Source organism: Panthera tigris, chromosome C2, assembly GCF_018350195.1.
Source record: "Panthera tigris isolate Pti1 chromosome C2, P.tigris_Pti1_mat1.1, whole genome shotgun sequence".
Lineage (NCBI taxonomy): Eukaryota > Metazoa > Chordata > Mammalia > Carnivora > Felidae > Panthera > Panthera tigris.
Window position 1 is genome coordinate 48,044,300 of NC_056668.1, and position 27,355 is coordinate 48,071,654.

At 37.3% G+C, this 27,355-nt stretch overlaps 1 protein-coding gene across 13 annotated transcripts in view; it reads right to left on the reverse strand.

Moving 5' to 3' along the window:
* Positions 1-27,355, reverse strand: part of LOC102970387 (ABI family member 3 binding protein) — a 257,824-nt gene that overhangs the window by 24,946 nt on the left and 205,523 nt on the right. For all 13 annotated transcript variants that reach the window (XM_042998592.1, XM_042998593.1, XM_042998589.1 and 10 more), the window contains 5 exons: positions 22,844-22,921; positions 21,079-21,183; positions 17,651-17,779; positions 17,044-17,112; positions 1,985-2,194 (listed from right to left, as the gene is read on the reverse strand). In XM_042998592.1, coding sequence (XP_042854526.1) covers positions 1,985-2,194; positions 17,044-17,112; positions 17,651-17,779; positions 21,079-21,183; positions 22,844-22,921 — 591 coding nt within the window. The remainder of the gene's footprint in view (positions 1-1,984; positions 2,195-17,043; positions 17,113-17,650; positions 17,780-21,078; positions 21,184-22,843; positions 22,922-27,355) is intronic.

Consider the following 27,355-nt stretch of genomic DNA (forward strand, 5'->3'; position numbering starts at 1 on the left):
CACAAAGCACCACCCCACAACTAATTTAAATTGTCCAAGGACTCAGGCTATGGCCCATTTCTCAGGTGTATCTATTTCTACTTTAGTGTAGAAAAGACATGTAGAAGCAACTGAATTTGGGTGTATTTATTATAGGTAATATGTGCCTGTTGATTAAAAGATGATAGACAGAAGCCAGCTAAGGGAATAAAGAATATGTTTCACTCCTTTTTTGTTATCTTTCTCAATCCTTTCTTGTAAAGCCATTTCCAGTGATTTGAGAATTAATCGTATTATCTGAGCTGCTGGTTTATAAAAGATCACATTTGAAACAAAGTGATATTTGAGAAAACACTAAAAATAAACAAAAGTGAAAAAAATAGAAGAGACTATTAGGCTATATGGTCTGACATTTAAATACAGACTGAGTAATGATTAAATATGGACTTATTTCTATTTAGAAAATATTATAGCTAAAGAGATATGGACCTTATCTATAAAAGCTGTTATTCTAAGTCTAATGTCTTATGAAAGATCTCAAGCAGTCCATTAACATTTACTAACAATGTTACAAAAGGAATTGGTTAAATGGGTAAAGTATAGCCTATTCATTATTTTTTGTAGATTACAAGTTTATACAATTAAAAAAGGTTTCATGATGAACTGGAAAGGAAAATCATTTTGCTTTTAAAAAGTTAAATCAGAAATTGACACACCAAAGTGAATATATATTAGATGTATTAGATTAGATTTTAGATATATTAACCAGTTCCAACTTGATGTCCCACATCTTCAAGGCAAATGAAATTTTATAGATCATTTGGTGTTATGATAACTAAGCTTCAGACTGTCAGGAGAACTCCTTATTAGCACAATATATGAATTGGGAGTTCTGGACTTTTTCATCTATGTAGATAATCAATGCTTAGAGATTTATTGTTTTTTAGATACTGGGATGGTAGCACCTACTGGCATAGTCCCAAGTAAAGAAGCAGGACTAGACAAGTCCCCAGGAAACATGAGCAGTGGCTGGTTCTTTCCCAAAACAAAGGCAAGGTCTGCATGAGAAATGAAATTCACAAAATATGGTTTTAAAAAAAAGCCAGTTAAGCAAAGATAGGCTGCTTATAGTGAAAGTTGCCCAGACCAAACAGTTTTGTCTGAGGAGAAATAGCTGCTGTTTACTCCTTTATTCAGAGAAAACACTTTTGGCTGAATCTCCCACTTCCTCCTTTCCCCTGTATACTTCCCTCTACCCATCCTGATAGCTTCTTAGTGAGCTCCTCTAAATTCTGTCTACCTGTTCCATGCACAGCAGGGCATGGGCAATGGGGGGCTTGTGTACTCCTGCAATTTGCTATATTCCTCTAGCTGACTCTGACCCTTACCTTTTCTCCCTCCTCTCTAGTTTGACTAAACTGTTCATATGAAGAATTAATTCGCATATAATAAATTCAAAGACTGACTTAGGATTTCTTAGTTTTCACAGCCATTTTTAGAAGGATTGGGCTAGTGATAGCAGAATTAAATTTTTCTGAGATGAGGAGAAAATCAACCATGATTAGAAACCTAAAAAAAACCCAAAAAACAAAAAACAAAACAAACAAACAAAAACTCTACTAAAATAATTGAATTGCTTGACAGTTCTAGGTCAACCTAGAAATTGGGTTGGTGAAATGAAAACTGGTTTAATTATCATCAGCCCTGCCAACTTCTCCTATGTTATCTGTAATTTTCTTGATAATGAAAAGACCACATCTATTTTTACACTGTGAGGAAGAGTTCTGAGACAAGATGGAAGGAACGTAACCTAAAGAGATATGTTAAATTAACAGGAAACCCACCACTGGGACACAGATGATCTTTTCCCATCATATGACACTTTTTGACAATAGCTCTACTAGGACTTGCTACCCCTGAGATATGCCTCATAGTTTGACGAGGTACCACACTCACATTATTGAAGCTTCCCACCATAGTACAAGTGCTCACATCATGATCTTACCAGTGACAGTATCATTTAGTGGCTTATCCCAGTCAAGGATGACAAATGAGGGACACCCTTCCACAGTGACCACAGTGAGGTTGGTGGGTGGGTTCTGCGGTGGGCTTGTGGCATTCCCCTCGGTGGCATCCTCTTTGGGGAACCGTTTGACAGAATCAGTGATGGAACAGGGCCTGTTGTCCGGTTTTTGGATGTAACGCACATGAGGACCTAAGAGAGAGAGGACTTGGACAGTTAGCCTTATTTGAGTTTGTACATACAGAAGGTGGAGGTAAACTCAAATATATTTTTCTGTTTGAGGATATCTGGTCTCATATTATAAGCAGATAGATGAAAGCAGTGATGTGGACTGTTCAAACTTGTGAAAATCTAGAATTCCTGTCTCTGGGATACATGACATGGATGCTGTAGCTGATTTACTTTTTAAAATGGGTTTAACTTATGCTAATATTGAGAAGTAATTTGGTCCTCCTGAGCATGTTTTAAACAGCATAATTTGTGGGGTATTGGAAGAAGTATTCAAGAGGGTATTGCCTTGAGAGTAGGGAATAATTAGCCCCACATTAAACAGTTCTGGTCCTACCTAATAAATCTTAAAAGCCAGACTCAAAAAGGTCAAATGGTTTCAAGTAATTTAACCCAGGACAAAATTAAAGAATATTTTAGGAATAAAAAACAATAGGAAATAACAGGAAAATGTTGCCCATAATGAGAAAAATAAATAGTTTGAAATCAATCTAGAACTTGCCTAGATGTTAGAGTCATCACACAGGGAAAATAAAACTGTTATTATAACTATAATCCACATGTCAAGAAGTTAATACATGAAAGATATTTTTAAAAATACCCAAAGTGAATTTCTAGAGATGAAAACTAAAATGTGTAAGATGCAAAAAACACTGGATGATACTAGCACTGATATTATATTGCAGAAAAAAGATTAGTGAACTTGAAGACATAGCAGTAAAAACTACCCAAAATAAAAGTGGAAAGAAAAAATAATAAAAATAATGAACAGAGCATCAGTGAGCTATGGGGAAGCTTCAGGCAGTATAACACAGATGTAATTTTATTTTATTTTATTATTTTTTTTTTAAATTTTTTTTAACGTTTATTTATTTTTGAGACAGAGAGAGACAGAGCACGAACGGGGGAGGGTCAGAGAGAGGGAGACACAGAATCTGAAACAGGCTCCAGGCTCTGAGCTGTCAGCACAGAGCCCGACGCGGGGCTTGAACTCACGGACCGCGAGATCATGACCTGAGCCGAAGTCGGCCGCTTAACCGACTGAGCCACCCAGGCGCCCCCAGATGTAATTTTAATATCTGCCCAGAGAACAGGGACAGCAAAGGTATTTGAAGAAATAATGGCAAAAGATTTTCCAAGTTTGATAAAACCTCTAAACCCACAGATCCAAAAGGCTTGAATAAACCTAAGCACAACAAATATGAAGAAACTACACCAATCAAAATCAAGTTTCTCAAAGCCAGGGATAGAAAGAAAACCTTTAAAGGAGGCAGAAAAGACACATGATATATAGTACAATCAAGATAAGGATTATGGCAGATGTCTCATTGGAAAGAATGCAAGGGAGAAGGCAGTGGAGCAACATCTTTAAATACTGGAAAAAAAAATTTATCATCTAGAATTATTTAACTAGTGAGTATCTTTTTTTTTAAAGTAAAACACCTTTTACGCATATAAAAGCTAAGAGAATTCATAACCACCAGACCCACCCTACAAGGAAGATTAAATAAGGACATTCAGGCAGAAGAAAAATGATGTATCCACACAAAGAGATAAAGAGCACTGTAAATAGTAACTATATAGGTAAATATGCACAATATTTTTGTCATTTAATTCTTTCTAAAAGGCAATTTACTATTTAAACATAAATAATATCAATTTAGCATGATGTATTAATACTTAAAAGTAAAATGCCTAACAATGATAGGCCAAGAGGAAAGATAAATTGCTATACTAATGTAAGGTTCTTGCACTATTTGTGAAGTTGTAGAATATCACTAGAAGATAGACTGTGGTAAATTAAAGATACATACTATAAACCCTAAAGCAATAACAAAATAAAGAGTTACAACTAGTAAGACAACTAAAGAGAGAAAATAGAATCATAAAAATCATAAAACTCAATCTCTAGAAATAAACCTATGCTGGGGCGCCTGGGTGGCTCAGTTGGTTGAGCGTCCGACTTCAGCTCAGGTCACGATCTTGCGGTCCGTGAGTTCAAGCCCCACGTCAGGCTCTGGGCTGATGGCCCAGAGCCTGGAGACTGCTTCCGATTCTGTGTCTCCCTCTCTCTCTGCCCCTCCCCCATTCATGCTCTGTCTCTCTCTGTCTCAAAAATAAATAAATGTTAAAAAAAAATTAAAAAAAAAAAGAAATAAACCTATGCTTATATTTCAATTAATCTATCACAAAAGAGGTTAAGAATATACAATGGGAAAGACAGTTCCTTTGATAAATAGTAGACAGCTACATGCCAAAGAATGAAATTGGACCACTCACACTACACACAAAAATAAACTCAAAATGGATTAAAGACCTAAATTTGAGACCTGAAGCCATAAAACTCCTAGAAGAAAACATAGGCAGTAATTTCTTTGACATCAGTTTTAGCAACATTTTTCTAGATATGTCTCCTCAGGCAAGTTAAACAGAAACAAAAATGATCAGGACTACACTGAAGTAAAAAATTATTGCACAGTGAAGGAAATTATCAACAAAACAAAAAGGCAGCATAATGAATGGGAGAAGATATTTGCAAATGACATATCCAATAAGGGTTTAATATCCAAAACATATAAAGAATTTATAGAACACCAAGACACATAAATAATCCAATTAAAAATGGACAAAGGACCTGAATAGACATTTTTACAAAGGAAGACATGTAACTGGCCAATAGACACATGAAAAGATGCTCAACAACAGTAATTATGAGGGAAATGCAAATCTACACAACAGTGAGATATTACCTTACCTTATATTACCTGTCAGAATGGCTAGAGACAAAAAAACAAGAAATAATAAGTGTCGACAAGAATGTGGAGAAAACTCTGGTGTCCTACTGGCAGGAATGTAAATTTGTGCAGCCACTGTGCAAAATAGTAGAGTTTCCTCAAAAAATTAAAAATAGAAATACTGTATAATCCAGTGTTTCCACTAATAGGTATTTACCCAAAGAAAATGAAAGCACTAATTTGAAAAGATATATGCACCCCTATGTTTATTGCAGCACTATTTACAATAGCTAAGATATAGAAACAACCCAAGTGTCCAGCGATAGATGAATGTATAAATAATGGTTTATACATACACACACACACACACACACACACACACACACACAAATTCGTCAGCCATAAAAAAGAATGAGATCTTGCCATTTGCAACAACATAGCATTATACCCTCTAGGTCTATGTAAGTGAAATAAGTCAGACTGAGAAAGACAAATACTGTGTGATTTCACTTATATGTGGAATGTAAAACACACACACACACATGAACAAACAAAAAGCAGAAACGGATCCATAAATATAGGAAAACAAACTTATGGTTGTTAGATGGGAGGGCAAATAGGCAAAATGAGTGAAGGGAGTGAGGGATAGAGGCCTCTAGTTAAGGAATGAATAAGTTATGAGGATAAAAGGTCCAGCATAGGGAATAGAATCAATGGTATTATAATAGTGTTCTATGGTGACAGATGGTAGCTACACTTGCGGTAAACAGAGTATAATGTATAGAAAAGTTGAATCACTATGCTGTACACATGAAACTAATGTAATATTGTATGCCTCATATATTTCAACAACAACAACAACAACAACAAAATACTCAGTAAAAGATGGTTGAAAAAGAGGAAAAGAGGGAACAAAGGATAGATGGGACAAAAAGAAAACAAATAGCAAAAGGAGATAGATTTAAATCTAACCTTATCATTGGTCATGTTAAATATAAGGTTCTAAACACCCAAATAAAGAAATCAAGATTAAATGAGGTCACAGGGTGGGATCCTAATCCACTGTGACTGATGTCCTTTTAAGAGGAAGAGGGGCGCCTGGGTGGCTCAGTCAGTTGAGCATCGACTTCGGCTCAGGTCATAATCTCATGATTTGTGAGTTTGAGCCCCACGTCGGGCTCTGTGCTGATAGCTCAGAGCCTGGAGCCTGGTTCGGATTCTGTGTCCCCCTCTCTCTCTACCCCACCCCTGCTTGTGCTCTGTCTCTCTCTTTCAAAAATGAATAAACATAAAAAAAAATTTAAAAATTAAGAGGAAGAGACAGCAGGGGCGAATATGGTGGAACATCATGGAAGCATTTTTTGTGTCTCTCAACTCTGAAATGCAGCCAGATCAACACTAAACCATCTTGCATACCTAGAAAACTTATTTGAGGATTAACATAACAATCTGAACAACCTGAACCACAGAACTCAGCAGGTACATGGTGTGGAAAGGTGAACTGGGGGAGTGTTCATGGAGGGCAGGGAGCTGTTTTTGCTTGCTGGAAGAGGACAGAGATGGGGGGAGAATAAGGGAAAAGCACCCCTCACCCTGAAAGCACATGGAGAAAAAAGGAAGAGTGGAAACAGCTGCAAGGGGCTGAACAAAAAAGGGAGAAAAGAGAAGGTTTAAATTCCATTAAGACTCTATAAACAGGGGAAGCACAGAGTCTGAAACTCCACAGCTTGATACCTAGCAGTGCTCTGGTGAGAAGGGTGAATCCCCAGGAGCAGAGAGCAAGGTCTGAGGGGTCTTTGGGCCACATGGGGAGACATGGTTCTCCTGATGGGAGGGCATTTGGTAGAGGCTGTGTGGCCTCACCACAGGAAAACATCCCAGCAGACCTCAGAAAATAACCACATTTGCTGGTATTGGAACAAGGATGTTAAGGGTGAAGCCTGGTGCCAGATATGTGTTGTGATTTACCATAATCCCTGAAATGCTGCTGCTACGTGATCACACAAACTTTATCTGGGGTGGGTTGGCACCTAGTTGGTCTCTGGACATCAGCAGCAGCACGGTCTCACGAAGGTTCTGGTGGTGGGACGGCGCCTGGCCATTGCTTAGCAAGACCATCCCCCAGAGGGTCAGAACAGGTCAAAGCCACAGTCCCTCAGAAGTGAGGGGTTGGGAAACACAGCACCATCTGAGATAAAACTCAGGAGGGAGGTCCTGCCTGGCAGCCTGATGGCTTGGTCACAGACAGTCTACAAGCGGGAAGTAGACAGAAGCTAGAGACAAAGGCGGGGTGCTTGATTGCCCATAGGTGAGAGCACAGAGTTCTGATACTATAAACTGGGTAGCTGGGTGATGCCATTTTGACCCCTCCTACACATGTGCATACATGCCTACATGCACTAGAACAATCCACCCCAGTAAGCTAAGCAGTGCCACCTAGTGGAGAACGAAGCGAATTCACTAAGCCCCGCCCAACTGGGCCAACCACATTCTTAAGGAACACCACAAGTCTCTCTGCCTGCTTAGTTTATAGACTATAAAGTGCTTCACAGTTTGGCTTCTAGGGGAAACCAGATGTAATTTCAATTGTATTTCATTCTGTTCACTGGTCCCTCTGTTCAATTTTTTTTCTTTTCTTGTTCTTGAATACAGAAAGAGAAAAAATTTATTTTTTATATTCAATTTTTATTAAAAAGATTCTTCATTTTTTTCTACTACATTTTTTACTTTTTTGTAACTTTTAAAAATTCTATTTTACCCTCATTTCATTTTATTCTACTGTATTCATTTTTTCAAATTTTCAAAGGTTTTCCTTTTTTCTTTTCCTTTTTCTTTTCTAATCTTTCCCTTTTTTCTCTAATCTGTCAAGTTTCTTTCAACAACAAGACCAAAACACACCTAGGATCTAGCACCCTTTATTTGATTTATTTGTGTTGTTTTTAATTGTTTAATTCTATTATTTTTTTAAATTATTAATTCATTTTCTTCCTTCAAAATGACACCCCAAAAGAAAGAACAGGAATAAACGACAGCCAGGGACTTAGTCAACACAGATACAAGCAAGATATCTGAACCAGAATTTAGAATCACGATAATAATAATACTAGCTGGGGTTGAAAATAGATTAGAATCCTTTTCTGTGGAGATGAAAGAAGTAAAAGCTAGTCAGGATGAAATAAAAAATTCTATAACTGAGCAGCAATCTGAAATGGATGTCACAGAGGCAAGTAAGGATGAAGCAGAGCAGCGAATCAGGGATATAGAGGACAAACTTATGGAGAATAATGAAGCAGAAAAAAAGAGGGAGACTAAGACAAAAGAGCATGATTTAATTATTAGAGAAATCAGTGACTCATTAAAAAGGAATAATATCAGAATCATAGGAGTCCCAGAAGATGAAGAGAGGGGAAAAGGGGTACAAAATTTATGTGAGCAAATCATAGTGGAAAACCTCCCTAAACTGCGGAAAGACAAAGACATAAAAATCTGAGAAACACAGAGAACTCCCATTAGATTCAACAAAAACCGACCATCAACAAGGCATATCATAGTCAAATTCACAAAATACTCAGGCAAGGAAAGAATCATGAGGTTAGCAAAGGAAAAAAAGACCTTAACTTAAAAGGGAAAACAGATTAGGTTCTCAGCAGACCTACTCACAGAAACTTGGCAAGCCAGAAAGCAGTGGCAGAATATATTCAATGTGTTGAATTGGAAAAATATGCAGCCAAGAATTCTTTATCCAGCAAGGCTGTCATTCAAAATAGAAGGAGAGAGAAAAAGTTTCCAGACAGACAAAAATTAAAGGAGATTGTGACCACTAAACCAGCACTGCAAGAAATTTTAAGGGGGACTTTCTGAGGGGAGAAAAGATGAATATATATATATGTGTATATATATATATATATATACACATATATATATACACACACATATATATATATATATACACATATATATATGTATATGTATATGTATATGTATATGTATATGTAAATAAATAAATACCAAAAGCAACAAAGACTAGAAAGGACCAGAGGACGCCACCAGAAACCCCAATTCTACAAGCATCATAATGGCAATAAATTCATATCTTTCAGTACTCACTCTAAACATCAATGGACTCGATGCTCTAATCAAAAAACATAGGGTAACAGAATAGATAAGAAAACAAGATCCATTTATATGCTGTTTATAAGAGACCCATTTTAGATCTAAAGACACCTTCAGATTTAAAGTAAGGGGATGAAGAACCATCTATCATGCTAATGGCCTCCAAAAGAAAGCCAGAATAGTCATACTTGTATCAGACAATCTAGACTTTAAAATAAAGACTGTAACAAGAGATGAAGAAGGGCATTATATCATGGTTAAGGGGTCTATCCACCAAGAAGATCTAACAATTGTAAACATTTATGCTCCAAATGTGGAAACACCCAAATATATATATCAATCACAAACATAAAGAAACTCAGAGATAATAATACCATAATAGTAGGGGACTTCAACACCCCACTTACAACAATGGACAGATCATTTAAACAGAAAATCAACAAAGAAACAATGTCTTTGAATGACACTCTGGACCAGATGGACTTAACAAATATATTCAGAACACTTAATCCTAAAGCAGAATACACATTCTTCTTGAGTGCATGTGGAGCATTCTCCAGAATAGATTACATCCTGGGACACAAATCAGCCCTCAACAAGTACAGAAAGATCAAGTTCATACTGAGCATATTTTCAGACCACAATGCTATGGAACTCCAAATCAACCACAAGAAAAAATTTGGAAAGATAACAAATAACTAAAGAACATCCTACCAAAGAATGAATTTGCTAACCAAGAAGTTAAAAAGGAGATTAAAAAGTACATGGAAGCCAATGAAAATGATAACACCACAGCACAAAACCTCTGGGACACAGCAAAGTGGTCATAAGAGTAAAGTCTATAGCAATCCAGACCTTCCTAAAGAAGGAATAAAGGTCTCAGATACAACCTAACCTTACACCTTAAAGAGCTGGAAAAATAGCAAATAAAACCCCAAACCGGCAGAATAAAGGAAATAATAATGATTAGAGCAGAAACCAATGCTATTGAAACCAAACAGCAACAACAACAACAACAACAACAACAACAACAACAAAAACAGTAGAACACATCAATGAAACCAGGAGCTGGTTCTTTGAAAGGATTAACAAAATTAATAAATCCTTAGCCAGTTTGATCAAAAAGAAAAAGGAAAAAGGAAAGGGCCCAAATAAATAAAATGAAGGATGAAATAGGAGAGAGCACAACCAACACTGCAGAAACACAAACAATAATAAAAGAATATTATGAGCAATTATATGCCAATAAAATGGGCAATGTGGAAGAAATGGAAAAATTCCTAGAAACATATAAACAACCAAAACTGAAACAGGAAGAAATAGAAATTTGAACAGACCCATAACCAGCAAAGAAATTCAATTAGTAATCAAAAATCTCCCACAAAAACTAGAGTCCAGCGCTGGATGGCTTTACAGGGGAATTCTACCAAACACGTGAAGAAGACTTAACACCTATTCTTCTGAAACTGTTGAAAAAAAAAAAAAGAAAAGAAAAGAAAAAAAAAAAGAAAAAAAAGAAAAAAAAAGAAATGGAAGGAAAACTTCCAAACTCTTTCTATGAAGCCAGCATTACCTTGATTCCAAAACCAGACAAAGACCCCACTAAAAAGAAGAACTACAGACCAATTTCCCTGATGAACATGGATGCATAAGTCCTCAACAAATCAAGTGAATCCAACAATCATTAAAAGAATTATTCACCATGACCAAGTAGGATTTTTATCTGAGATGCCGGGCTGGTTCAATATCCACAAAACAATGTGATACACTGCATCAATAAAAGAACAAGAACCACATGATCCTCTCAATAGATGCAGAGAAAGCATTTGACAAAATACAGCATCCTTTCTTGATAAAAGCCCTCAAGAAAGTAGGGATAGAAGGATCATACCACAAGATCATAAAATCCATATATAAAAGACCCCACTGCTAATATCATCCTCAATGGGGAAAAACTGAGAGCTTTCCCCCTAAGGTCAGGAGCATGACAGAGATGTCCAGTCTCACCATTGTTATTCCACATGGTACTGGAAGTCTTAGCTTCAGCAATCAGACAACACAAGGTAATAAAAAGCATCCACATCGGCCAGGAGGAAGTCAAACTCCAACTCTTCACAGATGGCATGATACTCTATATGGAAAACCCACAAGATCTCACCAAAAACCTACTAGAACTGATCCATGAATTTAGGAAAGTCGCAGGATATAAATCAGTGCACAGAAATCATTTGCATTCCTATACACCAATAATGAAGCAACCGAAAGAGAAATTAAGGAATCGATCCCATTTACAATTGCACCAAAAAACATAAAATACCTAGGAATAAACCTAACCAAATAGGTGAAAAATCTATACACTGAAAACTAAGGAAAACTTATGAAAGAAATTGAAGAAGACACACACACACACAAATGGAAAAATATTCCATGCTCCTGGATTGGAAGAACAAACATTGTTGAAATGTTGATATTACCCAAAGGAATCTACATATTCAAGGAAATCCCTATCAAAATAACACTACCATTCTTCACAGAGCTAGAACAAAATCCTAAAATTTGGAACTAGAAAAGACCCCAAATAGCCAAAGCAATCTTCAAAAAGAAAACTGAAGCTGGAGGCATCACAATCTTGAACTTCAAGATGTATTACAAAGCTGTAATCATCAAGACAGTACGGCACTGGCACAAAAACAGACACTCAGATCAATGGAACAGAATAGAGAACCCAGAAAAGGACCCACAAATGTATGGCCAACTAATGTTTGACAAAGCACACAAGAATATCCAATGGAATAAGACAGTCTCTTCAGCAAAAGGTGCTGGGAAAACTGGACAGCAACATGCAGAAAAATGAACCTGGACCACTTTCTTACACCATACACAAAAAGAAACTCAAAATGGATGAGAGACCTGAATGTAAGACAGGAAGTCATCAAAATCCTTGAGGAGAAAGCAGGCGGCAAAACCTCTTTGACCTCGGAAGCAGCAACTTCTTAGTCAACACTTCTCTGGAGGCAAGGGAAACAAAAGCAAAAATGAACTATTGGGACTTCATCAAAATAAAAAGCTTCTGCACAGTGAAGGGAATAATCAGCAAAACTAAAAGGCAACTGACAGAATGGGAGAAGATATTTGCAAATGACATACCAGAAAAAGAGTTAGTATCCAAAATCTAGAAAGAACTTATCAAACTCAACACCCAAAAAAATAATCCAGTGAAGAAATGGGCAAGAGACATGAATAGACACTTCTCTAAAGAAGAAATCCAGATGGCTAATAGACTCATGAAAAAATGTTCAAGATCACTCTTCATCAGGGAAATACAAATCAAAACCAAATGAGATACCACCTCACACCTGTCAGAAAGGCTAAAATTAACAACTCAGGATATGACAGATGTTGGTGAGGATGCAGAGAGGTACAGCCACTCTGGAAAACAGTATGGAGGTTCCTCAAAAAATTAAAAATAGAACTACCTTACGATCCAACAATTGCACTACTAGGTATTTATCCAAGGGATACAGGTGTGCTGTTTCAAAGGGTCACATGCACCCCAATGTTTATAGCAGTGCGATTGACAAAAGACAAAGTATGGAAAGATCCCAAATGTCCATCAATGGATGGATGGATGGATAAAGAAGTTGTAGTATATATACACAATGGAGTGTTACTCAGCAATCAAAAAAGAATGAAATCTTGCCATTCGCAACTATGTGGATGGAACTGGACGGTATTATGCTAAGCGAGATTATTCAGAGAATGACAAATATCATATGAATTCATTCATATGAGGAATTTAAGATACAACATAGATGAACATAAGGGAAGGGAAGCAAAAATAATATAAAAACATGGACAGGGACAAAACGTAAGAGACTTAAATATAGAGAACAAAGAGGGTTGTTCGTGGGATTGTGGGAGGGGGGATGGGTTAAATGGGTAAGGGGCATTAAGGAATCTACTCCTGAAATCATTGTTGCACTATATGCTAATTAATTTGGATGTAAATTAAAAAATAAATTAATTAGGTAATTTAAAAAAAAAAAAAAAAGAGGAAAAGACATGAAGGATGTGTGCATTCAGAGGATAGGCCATATGAGGACATAGTGAGAAGGTGGCCATCTGCAATCCAAGTCTTCAAAACAACCCAAATCTGATGATACTTTGATTTCAGATTTCTGGCTTCCAGAACTTAAGTTTCTGGAAAATAAGAAAATAAGTCTCTGTTGTTTAAGCTACCATGTCTGTAGCATTCTCTTATGGCAACCCTCGCAAGTGAATACAACATTGCTTTTATGAAGAGCAGAATACACATTCTTTTCAAGTACACACAGAACATATACCAAAATAGATCATACCCTGGCCATAAAAAAGTCTCAATAAATTTAAAAGGATTTAGATATCTGGCAGAGCATGTGACAACAATGGAGATACATTAGAAGTCAGTAACAGAATAATCTCTAGAAAATCTAAAAATATTTAGAAATTAAATTACATATTTCTAAATAATGAGTCAAAGAACAAATCAAGAGGGAAGTTAAAAAGTGTTTTGAACAGAGTAAAAATGAATATACAACATATCAAAAACTTTTGGATACTGCTTAAATAATATCTAGGGGAAAATTTGTAGCACTAAATGCCATAATAAAGAAGAGAGGTTCTAGATCAATGAGCCCATATTCCACCTTGAGGAAATAGAGGAACAAATTAAACTACATTAAGCAGAAGAAAAAATATAAAGATCAGAGTAAATAGACAAAATTAATGAAACACAAATTTGACTTTTCAGAAGATCAATAAATTAATAAACCTACAGCAAGATTGATTAGGCAAAAGAGAAAAAAAAGACACACATCATCAGTAACAGGAATGAGATGATATCACTAAGAATTCTACAGCTATTAAAATAAAAAAACTATGAGAATATTAAGAACCTTATACCAATAAATTTGACAACTTAGATGAAATGAACTAATAACTTGAAAGACAAAAATTACCGAAACTCACTAGGGAAGAAAAAATACTCTGGATAGCTCTACACCCATTAAAGAAAATGAATTATACATAAAATCCTTCCAACAAAGAGAATATGAGGCTCAGACGGTTTCATTGGTAAATACTACTAAACATTCAGGGAAGAAGCAATACCAATTCTAAATTTTTTCAGAAAAGTGAAAAGGAGAGTTCAGCATTACACTGAGACTAAAACATGACCTATTACAAAAAAAGAAAACTACAGACCACTATCTTTCACTGAATACAATTCTCAACAAAATTTTAGCAAATGAGATCCAGCAACATATTAAAATGAGAATACATTATGACCATGGAGTTTGTGCCTGGAATGCAAAGTTAAAAATTCAAAAGCAATTATTTCATTGTATTAACAAACTAATAAAGAAAAACATAATCATCTTCATAAAGGCAGAAAAATCATTGGACATGATCTAGCACTCGTTTCTGATAATAGTTACCACCCAAGTAGGCATAGAAGGGAATTTTCTCAACACAATAAAGAGCATGTATGAAAAGCCTACAAGGTAACATCATACTATATTCAGGTGAAAGGCTGTATGTTTTTTCCATAAGATCAGGAATAAGAAAAGGATGTCCATTCCCCACTGTATCTATTCAGTGTTTTATTGGAGGTTCTTGCCAGTATGATAAGGCAAGGAAAAAGGCACCCATGTTAGGAAGAAGTAAAATATCACTCTCAAATGACATGATTTTGTATGTAGAAAATCTAATTGACCTACATAAAAGCTACTGAGTTTCACAAGGTTGCAGGATATAAGATCATTGTATAAAAATAAATTTTTCTATATAGTAGTAATTAACAATTGGAAACTCAAATAAAAAATACTATTTTAATAGTTTCCTGTGTACTGAAATTTAAATAACATTGGTTATAGAAGTCAAAGACCTAAATAAAATATTCCATGTTCATAAATAGGAAAGCTAAATGTTGTACAGCTCTCAATTTTTCCCAAATCATCTATAGGCTCAATTCAATTCTAATAAGAATCTAACTAGGCTATTCTTAGACATTGATAAGCTGATTCTAAAATTTATATGACGATACAGAGGACCCAGAGTCACCAATACAATACCACTACCACAGTAACACAAACATGGTGGTATTGATGTAAAAGCAGATAAACAGATCAATGCAACAGAGTAGAGAGCTAAAAAGAGTTCCACATATATATGTACAATTCATTTTTGATAAAAGTACAAATGAAATTCAGTGGAAAGAATAGTTTTTTCAACACATGATGCTGGAACAATTTTATATCTATTAGCAAGGAAACGAATTGGTATTCACACCTTGTATCATATACAAAATGTGACACAATGTGGATCATAGACCTAAATTTAAAAGAAAACTTCTAGAAGGAAACAGCAGAGAAACTTCTAGAAGGAAATAGAGGTCTTTATGACCTCCAATTGGCCAGTTATTTCTTAAGTACAACACCAAAAATACAACATATAAAAAGCCAAATTAATAAACTAAGATTTATTAAAATTAAAAAAGAGAAGGTATACACTGGGAAAAAATATTTGTAAAGCATGTATCTGAAAAGGTATTCTACCCAGAAAACAAAGACCCTCAAAATTCAACAAGAAAATAAGCAAGGTTATAAACAAAATGGACAAAAAAAATGGGACACGACCAAAATGATGGCAAATAAACACATGAGAAGATGCTTAGTAATTAGAGATACACAAAGTAAAATCACAATTTGAAACCACTACACACCTATTAAAATGACTAAAATTAAAAAGACTGACTGTCCTAAATGTTGGCAAAGATGTGGAGGAATTCAAACTCTCATATACTGTTGACAGAAAGGCTAATAGTACAACTACTGTGGAAAACAGTTTGGTAGTTTCTTAAAATGTTAAATGTACACTTATATGATCTAGCCATTGCTCTTGTCAGCATTCATCCAAAAGGAATGAAAGCACATATCCATATAAACACTTGTACTTTAAGGGTTATGGCAGCTTTATTGGTAATATAAGAAAATTAGAAAAAACCTTAATGTCATGAATAGGTTTAATAAATAATTATATATATCCATTCAATAGAATACCAGTCAGGATTAAAAGAAATGAACTGTTGATACATGTTTCAACATGGATGAACCTTAAAATAATTATGCTGAGTCAAAGAAGCCAGACCAAAAAAAGTTTGTATCGTATCCTTTCTTTATATAAAAATCCACAAAATGGATACATATTTTTAGTAAGGCAGATCTGTGATTATCTAGAAACTAGAAATTTGGTGGGAGGAGTGAGACGGAGGAATTATAAAAGTACATGATGAAACTTTTGGAGGTGGTACATGTATTTATTATCTTGATTACAATGATGGTTTCATGAGTGTATACATATGTTAAAATTTAGCACATCTTACACTTGAGAAAAACATATTATAAAAGGAAATACCAGGCTCTATATCATATTATAGCTTTCTTACTGTGGTAGATTTGATACTGTTCAAAAATATTCTCTATATCCATGGAAGGAGTATACTTTCCCAATCTTTGATTTGAGCTTGGCTATGTGACTTTCTTTAGCCAATGAATATTGGCAGGTGTAAAACACAGAGGAGCTTAAAATGCTGTATTTGAACTCTCCACTCTTGACTTTGTATTGTCATTAGAATGGCTTCTCCTGAGTCACTGTTGGTCTTTCATCCTGAGCACCAAAATGAAAAATGTGGAGCAGATCTGAGCCCAAGACATAGGAAGCCCAGCTGTATCTAATGCTGGAGGCAGAACCATCCAGTCAAGAAGAGCTAGATCAGCTGACCCTCAGGTGACTTGCAGACACATGAGAAATAAATCCTTATTAGAACATGCTACTAAGATTTTGCAGTTATTACACAGCAAAAGCCAAGTGATACTCCCATCAAAGACAGCCTTGTCAAAACGGAGATTTGGAGCCAATCATACACACCTTTGAATCTGGGCTTCCCAAGAGGATCAGTTTCTCTTGTTGGACTTGAGCTAAAGTCAGTTACATTACCTGAGAATAGAAGATAATAAATAATTTTAGAAAAATATAAAAAAGCTTCTCAATAAAATGAAAAAGTATTAAAGATTATAAATATTTAATAATGCCTCCTAGTCAGATGCCTGCAATTTTGATTTCCTTTATTATTATACATATTATCCACAATAAAAGGCTTTTAATTGTGTCCTGTTGCAGGTGTTCTGGAGTGTACTCAATAATGACTTAAAGATTAAAGTAGCCAATACTCATTAATTAAGATACATATGATTAATAATGACATTTGATTTAGTAAGAAGCATTGGGTAATTTATAGCTTTTCAGGAAGACTTTTCCAAAAATATTGGATACTTTATTCTATGTCTGTGGAGTGAAGGACCATATTCTATCTCATAGCATTAAACTTAAGTATAATTGCAAAAATTAAAAAGACATATTAATAAAAAAATTGAAATAATTTCATAATCCAGAACTGAGACTCTTTTCCACCTAATTTGAAATCTTTTAGTACTTCATAGTTAAGCGTCTAGTGGGAAGTGACTGACATACTAACCAAGATCTTCTCCTGAGGCAGGAACAGTTGGTTGCTTTTCATCTGTCTCTGTTTTCTCTGAGGGGGCTTCAGTAGGCCTGAATGTGGCAGTCAGAGGTGGAGAAGTTACTCGGCCAGATGAAATGATTCCTGTAATGTAGAGGCAAAGTAGTCAGGCTTTATAGGAGCACTGCCAACTTCCCCCATTTATTTATTCCATAAATATTTATTCAGCACTTACCATGTGGCTTGGCACACTATATGCTGGGCTTGGAGAAAAAACAAAACCTGTGTCCTTGATCAAAATAGATGTGTGATCCAAATATATTGAAGCATTATAAATATTGTGAAAAAACTGGATAAGATTACAGGGAAATAAGTGGAGGGAGTAGTAATGTCTATGGGAAAAGATGAGGGTGGGTAAGGAATGTCTTTACAGAGGTTGTGCCAATAAAGAAGAGAAGTAATCAGGAGGTAGGTTTGACAGTTATATTCTAGGCTGAGGCTGCAGGAAGAACCAAGTCAAGGAAGCATGAAACTACTTGGTGTGTCTATTTGATGAGGTGAAAGTCAAGAGTACTTTGGGGTACAGTGAGAGTTGGCTATGGAGAGCTGGCTATTTGGCAGGGAAGGCCAAATCATGAAGAGCCTTCCATAACATGGATTTGGACATTGCTTTTTTTTTTTTTTTTTTTTTTTTTTTAGGTGACAAGGACCTCCTGAAATATTTTCACTAGGAAAATAACAAAATCAGATGAGAAAAGGATGAATGATCAGGTTGCAAAGCTGATGGCTGAGAGGGAAGTCAAGAGACTAAAGCAGCTGTAGTAAGGAAGAACAGAGAAGGTGAACTACATAAGGAGCCATGAGATTAGATGGAAGGTGTTTTAGGGGAATTAGAGTTACTCTTAGAATGTGTTTATGGTTCTCTTCAGGATAGGCTGGCTGTACCAAAGTTACACTTACTGATGGGATAGAACAAGGGTTTTATATGACAGGAACCAAGGTCATGAAGCTATAGCTGAAGACACATAGCCTTACATAGTTTTACATGAAAGATGTCAAGGAGATAGAATGACTTGACCTGGAGAGTAACTGTAAGGCATGGGTCATGGCTGGACAAGAAGGAAAAACATGCTTACTGTAATATCTGTGATTCTGGCTTAGTTGCCAGAATAGTGCCACTTGAGATACTATATTCAATAGCGTCTCCTCTACTCTGAAAAGACTAATTGGTATCCCAAACAGGATCCATCCCAAAGTCCAGGCAAGTCTGGGTGTTTAGAGTAGAGTGGAGGCTGGAGAGGATTCTATAATCCTCCTAGGAAAAGGACTCATTCTCAACCAAGGGACAGCCAAGGTCTATAAGACTGACCCAAGGACCATGGCTCATCATGGAACAATGAATGAGGGACTCAGATGTGCAGCTGGTCCAGCTCTTGCAGATTCATGCTTTTGGTGCTAGTGGGAATGGGCCACAATGAGAAGGTGAGAGAAAACCAAGAGAAGTTGGAGCTTTTCAGAGTTGGCAGAACCAGCAAGAAATACTGACATAGCACTTTCACCGTGGCAAGGAAAGCAAACTCAGAGACTTCAGGAGATCTGGAGACAGGGGACAAGTGTCAAGGGCTACCTGGTAGTCTAAGACTGTGCCCACAGGCACATGTGAGAGAGGACTTATGTTCAGAGGACTTCAGAACACGTAGTTGATGTCCTGAATTAAGGACACACTTTCTTTGATGTTAATCAGGTCAAATCTGTACAACTGCCCTTTGTGTTTGGTTCCTCAGTGGAGCCATTCCCTTTGAGTTAGAGGTAGACAGCAAGAATGAGGGTAGGGGAATTGGAGTTACTCTTAGAATATGTTTATGGTTCTCTTCAGGATGGGCTGGCTGTACCAAAGTTACACTTACTGATGGGACAGAACAAGGTTTTATAGGACAGGAACCAAGGTCATGAAGCTATAGCTGAAGACACATAGCCTTATAGGGGAGCTCTACTGAATGGTGGTGGTGTAAGGGGGGTGAATTTTCCATAGAGGACACTGAGGCAGTACTTTCCTGATGTGACTCATCCAGTCTGACTGGAAGCCTGCTGGAGTTCAAGTCATTGCTGCCCCAGGTTACAATTAATGAGGAAAACCTGGTCTCCTCATTGGGTTAATGTTCCTGGGCCTTGCCTCAGGAAGGCACCAGAAGTGTGGATGAGAGTCTGATTTCTTCCTTCAGCTACTTGGAAAAATGATTAAGAGTTTACTGTGTACATGGTACATCACAGAAGCTTCTCCAACCCCATACCCACCTTCCATCCTATGAAAAGAGTGACATCCATTCCCTTTCACATAAAGCATCATCAGTCTCATCTTTCACAGCCAACCTTAACACATTTATCTTGATTCCATGTACAAAATATTTAAGAAGTATAGATGGTGGGAGAGGAAAGAAAGATGGTTTGCTGGCAGGACCAGTCGAAGAGCCCTCAAGAGAAATGAGGTAAAGCTTTCCCCAAACGGAGTCAATTTTCACTGATTCTTAATTTAACTGATTTATTTACTCAGCTACTTATCAAATATCCTCCGTGTGCCAAGCACTGGATTTGGTTCAGTGAATTCAGACAAAAGGTACCAAGGACTCTGTCATCACAGAGCTCCTAGTCTAGCAGGGGAAGACCAGTATGTAAACACCCAAGTCTAAGCCAATTTGTTCTCTGCTGTAACAGAGGTAAGTGTCAAGAACAACCAGAACACAGAAGCAATGCTAATGCTAAAGCGACTTTGAGCAGCTGGGGAAAACTTCTTCAAGGAAAGGATGAAGTGTGAGCATCCCAGGTGACTCGAAGGTGTCATTCCACGGAAGGAGACAACACATATCAATGTGTGGCTTGATATAGTGTGGCTATATCACACATTGATTGATTGATTGATTGATTGATATCACACATATCAATGTGTGGCTCTATAGTATATTCCTGCCCTGTTGCACAGGCTAGAGCTGCTGGTGTCTAGAGCTTAATCTCTCTCCTGGTTCCATGATATGGAGGTCAGCATGAAGGCTGGTAAACAGGGGAGCTTTCAGTGAGATGTACAGGATTTCATTCCAAGAGACAATGATAAGCAGATGACAGGACATCACATTTTCCATTATCCCTGGTAGGAAACATACATCATCCCAAATAATTCACTCACTCAAAGGCCTGAGCGTCTGTCTCACAACATTTGAAAAGCAAACTGGCCGAGATGCACAGGGATGGTTTCCATGATCTCACCCATCCAGAATCAGGATAGGAGTCCTCAAAACTGTAATTTACAGTGTCCAGTTTTGAGGGCCGACACAGGTATGTGTCACATGCACCATGGACTTGTCCATCGCCTGAGCTAGCACACCAAGAAGGGTTTGTGGTTGTCTAGTAAAACTAAAACCACAGAGGGAGAAGGCATATGACTGACATACCTGCACTTCCTGGCTTCCCGGTGACATTATTTGGTGGTAAAGGTTTTCTTCGTGGGGGCACAGGTCTAGGTGGCAAGGGTGGGCGGCGAGTGCCTGGGATTGGGGCTAAGAATTTACATTACAGATAAGGCTGTCATGAGGATTCACTCCATAAACATGTCAGGTTTTAAAAAATAGTACATTTGGGGGGCACCTGGGTGGCTCAGTTGGTTAAGTGTCCAACTCTTGGTTTTGGCTCAGGTCCTGATCTCACAGTTAGTGAGGTTGAGCCCTGCATTGGGCTCTGTACTGACAGTGCAGAGTCTGCTTGTGATTCTCTGTCTCCCTCTCTGCCACTCCCCGACTCACTCTGTCTCTCTCAGAAATAAAAAAATAAACATTAAAAAATAGTACATTTGGTAAGTAGCTATTGGATGATAGAGAACAGATGCTATAGAAAAGTACCTATGAGTAATATATTCTGACATTCTTTTAAATTAATACCGGTAATGTAACCAGGGGTAATGAAACCCATTAACATATGGAAAAAATATCCTCTAATTATGGGTAAAATCATATAGGTCTATCTGCCTTTTGAAACTGTATAGATATAGAGAGTTTAAGATCTTTAGTTTCTCATATAGGCTCGACAGTATTTCTGAGTTTCATTGTCCCCCTAGTGTCTTCGATTTACAGACTACAATTTCTTATATCAATTTGGCTTTAAATTGTTAAAGGATAAAATGTATCCTTTAGTGGAGAAATTTCAAAAGATTACAACAAAGCAGCCTTGATGGCAGAAGCAATAAGCCTATGCCTGTGGAGAACAATGTCGCTACAAACAATTGCACACTGCACAGGGCACCGGGCTAGGGATATGTGAGTGTGAACCAAAGTTTTCTTTTTTTTAATGTTTATTTATTTTGAGAGAGAGATAAATAGCAAGTGGGGGAGGGGCAGGAAGAGAGAGACAGAATCCCAAGAAGGCTCTGCACTGCCAGCACAGAGTCTGATGTGGGGCATGAACTCACCAACTGTGAAATTATGACTTGAGCTGAAACCAAGAGTCCAGTGCTTAACCGACTCAGCCATCCAGGTACCCTGGAAGCTCAAGTTTAACACCCACTCTGCTCACCCCACTAGGAGCCCTGGTGCAAGCCTGCCAGCCCAGAGGAAGGTCTGCCTAAAGGGCAGAGGGAAGAGACACCTTTTTATAATATGCACAGAAGTATCTTTTTATACTTTTCACAAAGGCTGGCAAGGCTAGAGGTGCCTAGAGCAGTCCACCTTAACCCACATTTTAAATCTTGTGTTATAACAAGATTTTATAGCCTAAAAATTCATCTCTTTCACTGCATAATATATGTTGGTTAAAAACCTTCAAGTAAAATTGACAACCTAGGAAAATGCCCTGTGACTAAGTACTTCCTAGGAGACCAGCATAAACCCTGTCAGGTAAAAAGATACAGTAAATTACATAAGAACAAAACGTGAGCATGATGAAAACCCAAACCCACAAGGAATCTTTACTGTTTGTCCATTGTGACCCCTCCGAACATTATACAAAGTAGTGATTCTTAAATTAGTACCCCCATTAGAGGTTCTTATTCATATTTAATGTGTCCCAAAGATAACGCTTTAGAATGCGTCTCTAGCGGTACCCATGTAGTGTCGGCATGGTGCTTTGGGAGCTGTGAGGATGCTGTTTTTGCTACATTTGCCACTACGGTTACTGCCCAAGCAGCAGAGCAGAGCGAACTAAGGGAGTCAGGACCTTGTTCCTTACCTGGTTTTTTTGTGATATGGGTAGAGTCCACTGACACATCTTTGCCAGCACCTGATGGCTTTGGTGTTTGCTTGACCCCTATGAGCAGAGATAATGAAAGGGAATAAGTACACAGCAAAAATGTGCTAAATGTGTTTCAAAGAAACTTGGTAGAGTTATCAGTGATAATGTGCATTCTGTGCAGAACAGTGGCATTGGTGTTTTTGTGCCCAAACATTTTAATTGGGTTCTCCTGTCTGCATATAGAAAATATTCAAAGCCCTATATTAATTAGCTGTAATAGTTTCTCTGAAGAGTTAGTGTTTGATTGTGGATCGTGGATTTGTCTTAATTTGTGGCAGTGATGTCCACACTGCACTGCCGTCCTGGGTGGTATGGTCTTACCAGGCAGACTTCATCTTCGGTGATTGGCTATTTTTTGTCAGTATTTCTGGGTACATTCTGTGGTTTAAAAAAAAAAAAAAGATTTCCTCCAACCCCTCAATACCCCTGTCTCTACCCCAAACCTCTTAAAATTCCAATGTGTTTGGATTTAAACTTGGAAAGTTGATTTTAAAAATATTCCTGGAGAAGTCCTGGTTGGTTAGGCCACAAACTGAATCTGTACCTTTGAGACTTGTAATTTAGTCCTGGTCAGGCCTAGAGCTCCAAATTGCTATTTGGAAGAAACTGATCTGCAAATGGTTTTGTGTGATATTTTATCTCCTGAGTCTCTCAAATACAGTGTAGTGATTATTACTCAGTCATTCACCTAAATACTCATGCGGAGTTGGATATCTGCCCCAAGGAGAGGGAGAGCCAATTTAAGTTTTATTTTTAAAATTATTATCCTTTTACATTATAAAATAATCTTCCTTTATGTGGCTGACAGTTATCATTAAGAACAGAAATAGACATTATCCATACAGAGAGGCAAGAATTCATACTGTGAGGATCTGACTAGAATTCACATATTAAAAAATAAGAATAAAATATTTAATATACTAATCTGTACATTAACAAGGACAACCAAAACTTTGAGCATTCGCCGTGTTTTAAGGACTATGTAGTGACATTGCACACTCAACCTCATTTACTGTGCAGGCCGATATATTGATTAAAATACAAGAGAAGCTTTGCTTGCCTGAAATCAGATGATATTATTACATTAATGTATAAAAATAAATTATTAATTATAATTATAAACCAATATTTTTATTTGGCTGTAATAACACTGTAATTAGTGACGTATAATAATTATTGTTGTGATTATTATAATTAACATTAACTTATAAACCCTAGTATTGCAATCCATACTGTCTTCTGCTTGGTTGAGAGATAATATGTAAAATCACGGAGAATGTTGGTATAGAGCCATGAATTAAATGTTGCTTATTTGTATTAGGAAGAAAATGTTTTGAGGGTCAATGACTATTTTTTGGCTAACCCCACAAGCATGGCAAAAACAAATAGCTCATTAGTCTTCCTGTGCTTACTCTCAGAGGTAGTGGGGTCAGAGAAAGGACTCATTTGTGCATGGCATAGAGGAATGGAAAATACTTCCATTTGTGTTACTGGGATAGCCTGGCTTGGTGAGATTGATTTACCACTACTTTTTGAGAGTAAAAAATGTGTTGTGTACTCAAGAAGGCTCTAGAAGTCTAGTAGGTTGTGTGTGCCTTTAGTGATTCTTCACAGCATTTCTCCAAATCTTTCTAACCAAAAGACAAAAACGATGTATTTTGATCCCAAGTACCTTCATATTCATTACCCAATTTGATCCTTACAACACTTCTGTGTGGGAGATACCACCCAGGTTCCACAGATGAGGAAACCCAAGGCAAGGAAGATTAAGCAATTCATAGCGAGGAAGTGTTGGGACTCAGACCAACATGTGCCCAAGCTCCAAGGCCTAGCTCTTCAACACTAAGTGGCATAGCATAGTGTACTGTCTTCCTCTCATCATTGCCTTGCTTCTGTTATTCCTCATAAAGACTCTAAGTGACTCTAGCTTCAGAGTCTTATACACTGCCTACTGGATGGTTTGAGGCATTGCCATTGTGTGAGGTCTAAATGGCCCTGGCTGGCAAGCATGTGTCATCCAATTATGCCACTAGTGTGTGGGGCTCAGACATAGCTCAACCTGACAGTGGACAAATCCTCTAAGCCACAGGGGCTAGTGAATTGGAGATCTAGGAGAGAATCCAAAATTCTGCAAGAAAACTTTATGAGTAAGACCAAAGTTATAATTTTCCTGGCTTCTTTTGTAATTAAGGGAGAAATCAGCAGAAACCAGTCATTTTGTGTTACTTTCTGTGTAGGTAGAAACAGTATCTTACTGTTATGATCTTTAAATGTAAGTGCCCAAACCATTAAGCAGCTAATTTGGACTTTCTTCAGCCTTCACAAATAGATAAAAGTTGGCAGGGTATAAAAACACCAGTAAGAGCCCTGCCAAAGGCAGCCATGAAGCTCAGGGAAAGGGCACTGAATGGGGGAGAGAAGGATGAACTCCGGTTCTGGCCATGCCTGCACCTTGTTGTGGTTTGCATGTCAGCCAAGCAGCAATGTGAGCACCAGAGCCCAGACACCAGTGAACTTCTTTTACTCTGAATCAGAGAGCAAGTGGAGGCCAGAGGTAGCAGAGAGGCAATGGGAAGACAAAGGAGGAAGCCAGGAAGAGAGATACTATGGAGAAAGAATTCTCGGGAATTGGCACTTAATCAGCCAGTCTGGCCCAGGCTGTGACCTGAATTCTTTTTCCCTCAGGCAGGATTAATCAACATAGTTTCTAAAGGGCAGCATTGGCTCTGGAAGCACCAAGTGGAGCTCCAGGATGAGCCCCGAATCGCCATATGGGAGTTCTCCAAAAATCTCTGGATTTACATAGTTCACCCCTTAGCAATTTATTGTCAAAAATGAAGTAACGGTTTGCGTATTTTTAACCATGGTAACAAAAACGTTGCAAACAAACACAGTAAACTGAAAATCCATTTCCAAATGTTTTAGGCACTATTCCTGGTGACCAAAAAGGGGTGGTATTTATGCATGATTGGTCTCTGTGCCTTTGTCTCCAAATCTTAGCACCTTGCTAAAAAGCCAGGAGTGATGAGCCAGCAGACTGGAAGATTTAGCCACAGCCCAGAAAAACACATTCCTCATCTCAGAGGAGTCTGGTTTCTGGTTGTCAAGCACACTCAGTGTGGGGGCAGTCAAGTGTGGATTCCTCATTAGGAGGCAGAGAAAGGAGTCTCAGGTTCAAGTATTTAACATAGCTGCTAAACCACATGTGTCAAGGTAGTTTCCAGATTACATTTTGCCTGAAACATAATGGGCCTTCAATAAATGTTGGTTGGATGAAAGTATATCTGTACAGCTCAGTGACTTCTTGCTACAAGGAGAAAGTTAAAGATTGACCCTTGATAAAAGAAGTTAGCCTACTCTGTGCTGGACATGCAATAACCATTTTCAGATTTGTGGGCCATACGGTCTCTGCCACAATTGTTCAACTCTACCATTCTGTTAGGAAAGCATGCTGTTTCAACACGGCAGTGAGCCAGATTTGGCTTGTGGGACTATAGTCTTTATGATCTAGCCTAGTGCATGCTTATTACATCTCTGCAGTCTAGAGCTGAAATTGGCTATACTTTTTAGAACGTATCAGTGAAACTGAAACACATCTCTGGAAAGCTTGTAAAAGCAGAGTCCTGGGATAAATAACCTACCAACAACCTCAACCTTTGTAGCCTACTTTGAGACTCGAGGTGGAGAAATATTTACAAATATAGCTCAGAAATTCATATAAAGCTGGGTAAATATCTGCAATGATGTTATGAAATAAGAAACTTGGGCTTTCCTGGAGTTTATGGAATCATTGCAAGATTTTTTGTAGAGGCCTAAATAATCAAAGGTCCATAGTTTTGAGGCCTCAGAATGTTTCTTTCTTAGTCTTCCAAGGGCACAGTCTTAAGTGGCCTAAGACCATGAAGAGTGTATCCTATAAATCCTACACACTTCCTTTATCAAATGATTTTTCTTTTTAATTTAAAATATCTGGGCTGAAAACTTTAGACAGAAAAACTACAGGAAAATGTATGTAACGTGGATGAATAATAAAGAAATATTCTGGACAAGATGTCAAAGTTGATTAAGAATCAGTTGGTGTAGAAATTAAGTCTCATTAAGACTCAACAGAAGCTAGAAGTGAATGTAGGTGAGATCATGGGATTGGGGTCAGAGAAGAAAATAAACTTAATGTAAATACCTGCATTTCTGGTAAACAAGCCAGAATGAAACTATGCAGAGTCAAAGTGAGGGGGACACATTTAAGTCAATAACCTGGAATGAATAGATTTCAAAAAATTCTTTTTCTCACCAGTTTTTAAAAACCTTATTCCCTAAGCAAATAGTCTGAAAGCTATTAAATTTTCCTTTCATAATATCCTACATGTTATCTGTGATTTTCATTTTTTTTTTACCATTTTACTTTCCTTTTTGCCTCATTGCACTGGCTGAATACTCCACTACTGTTTT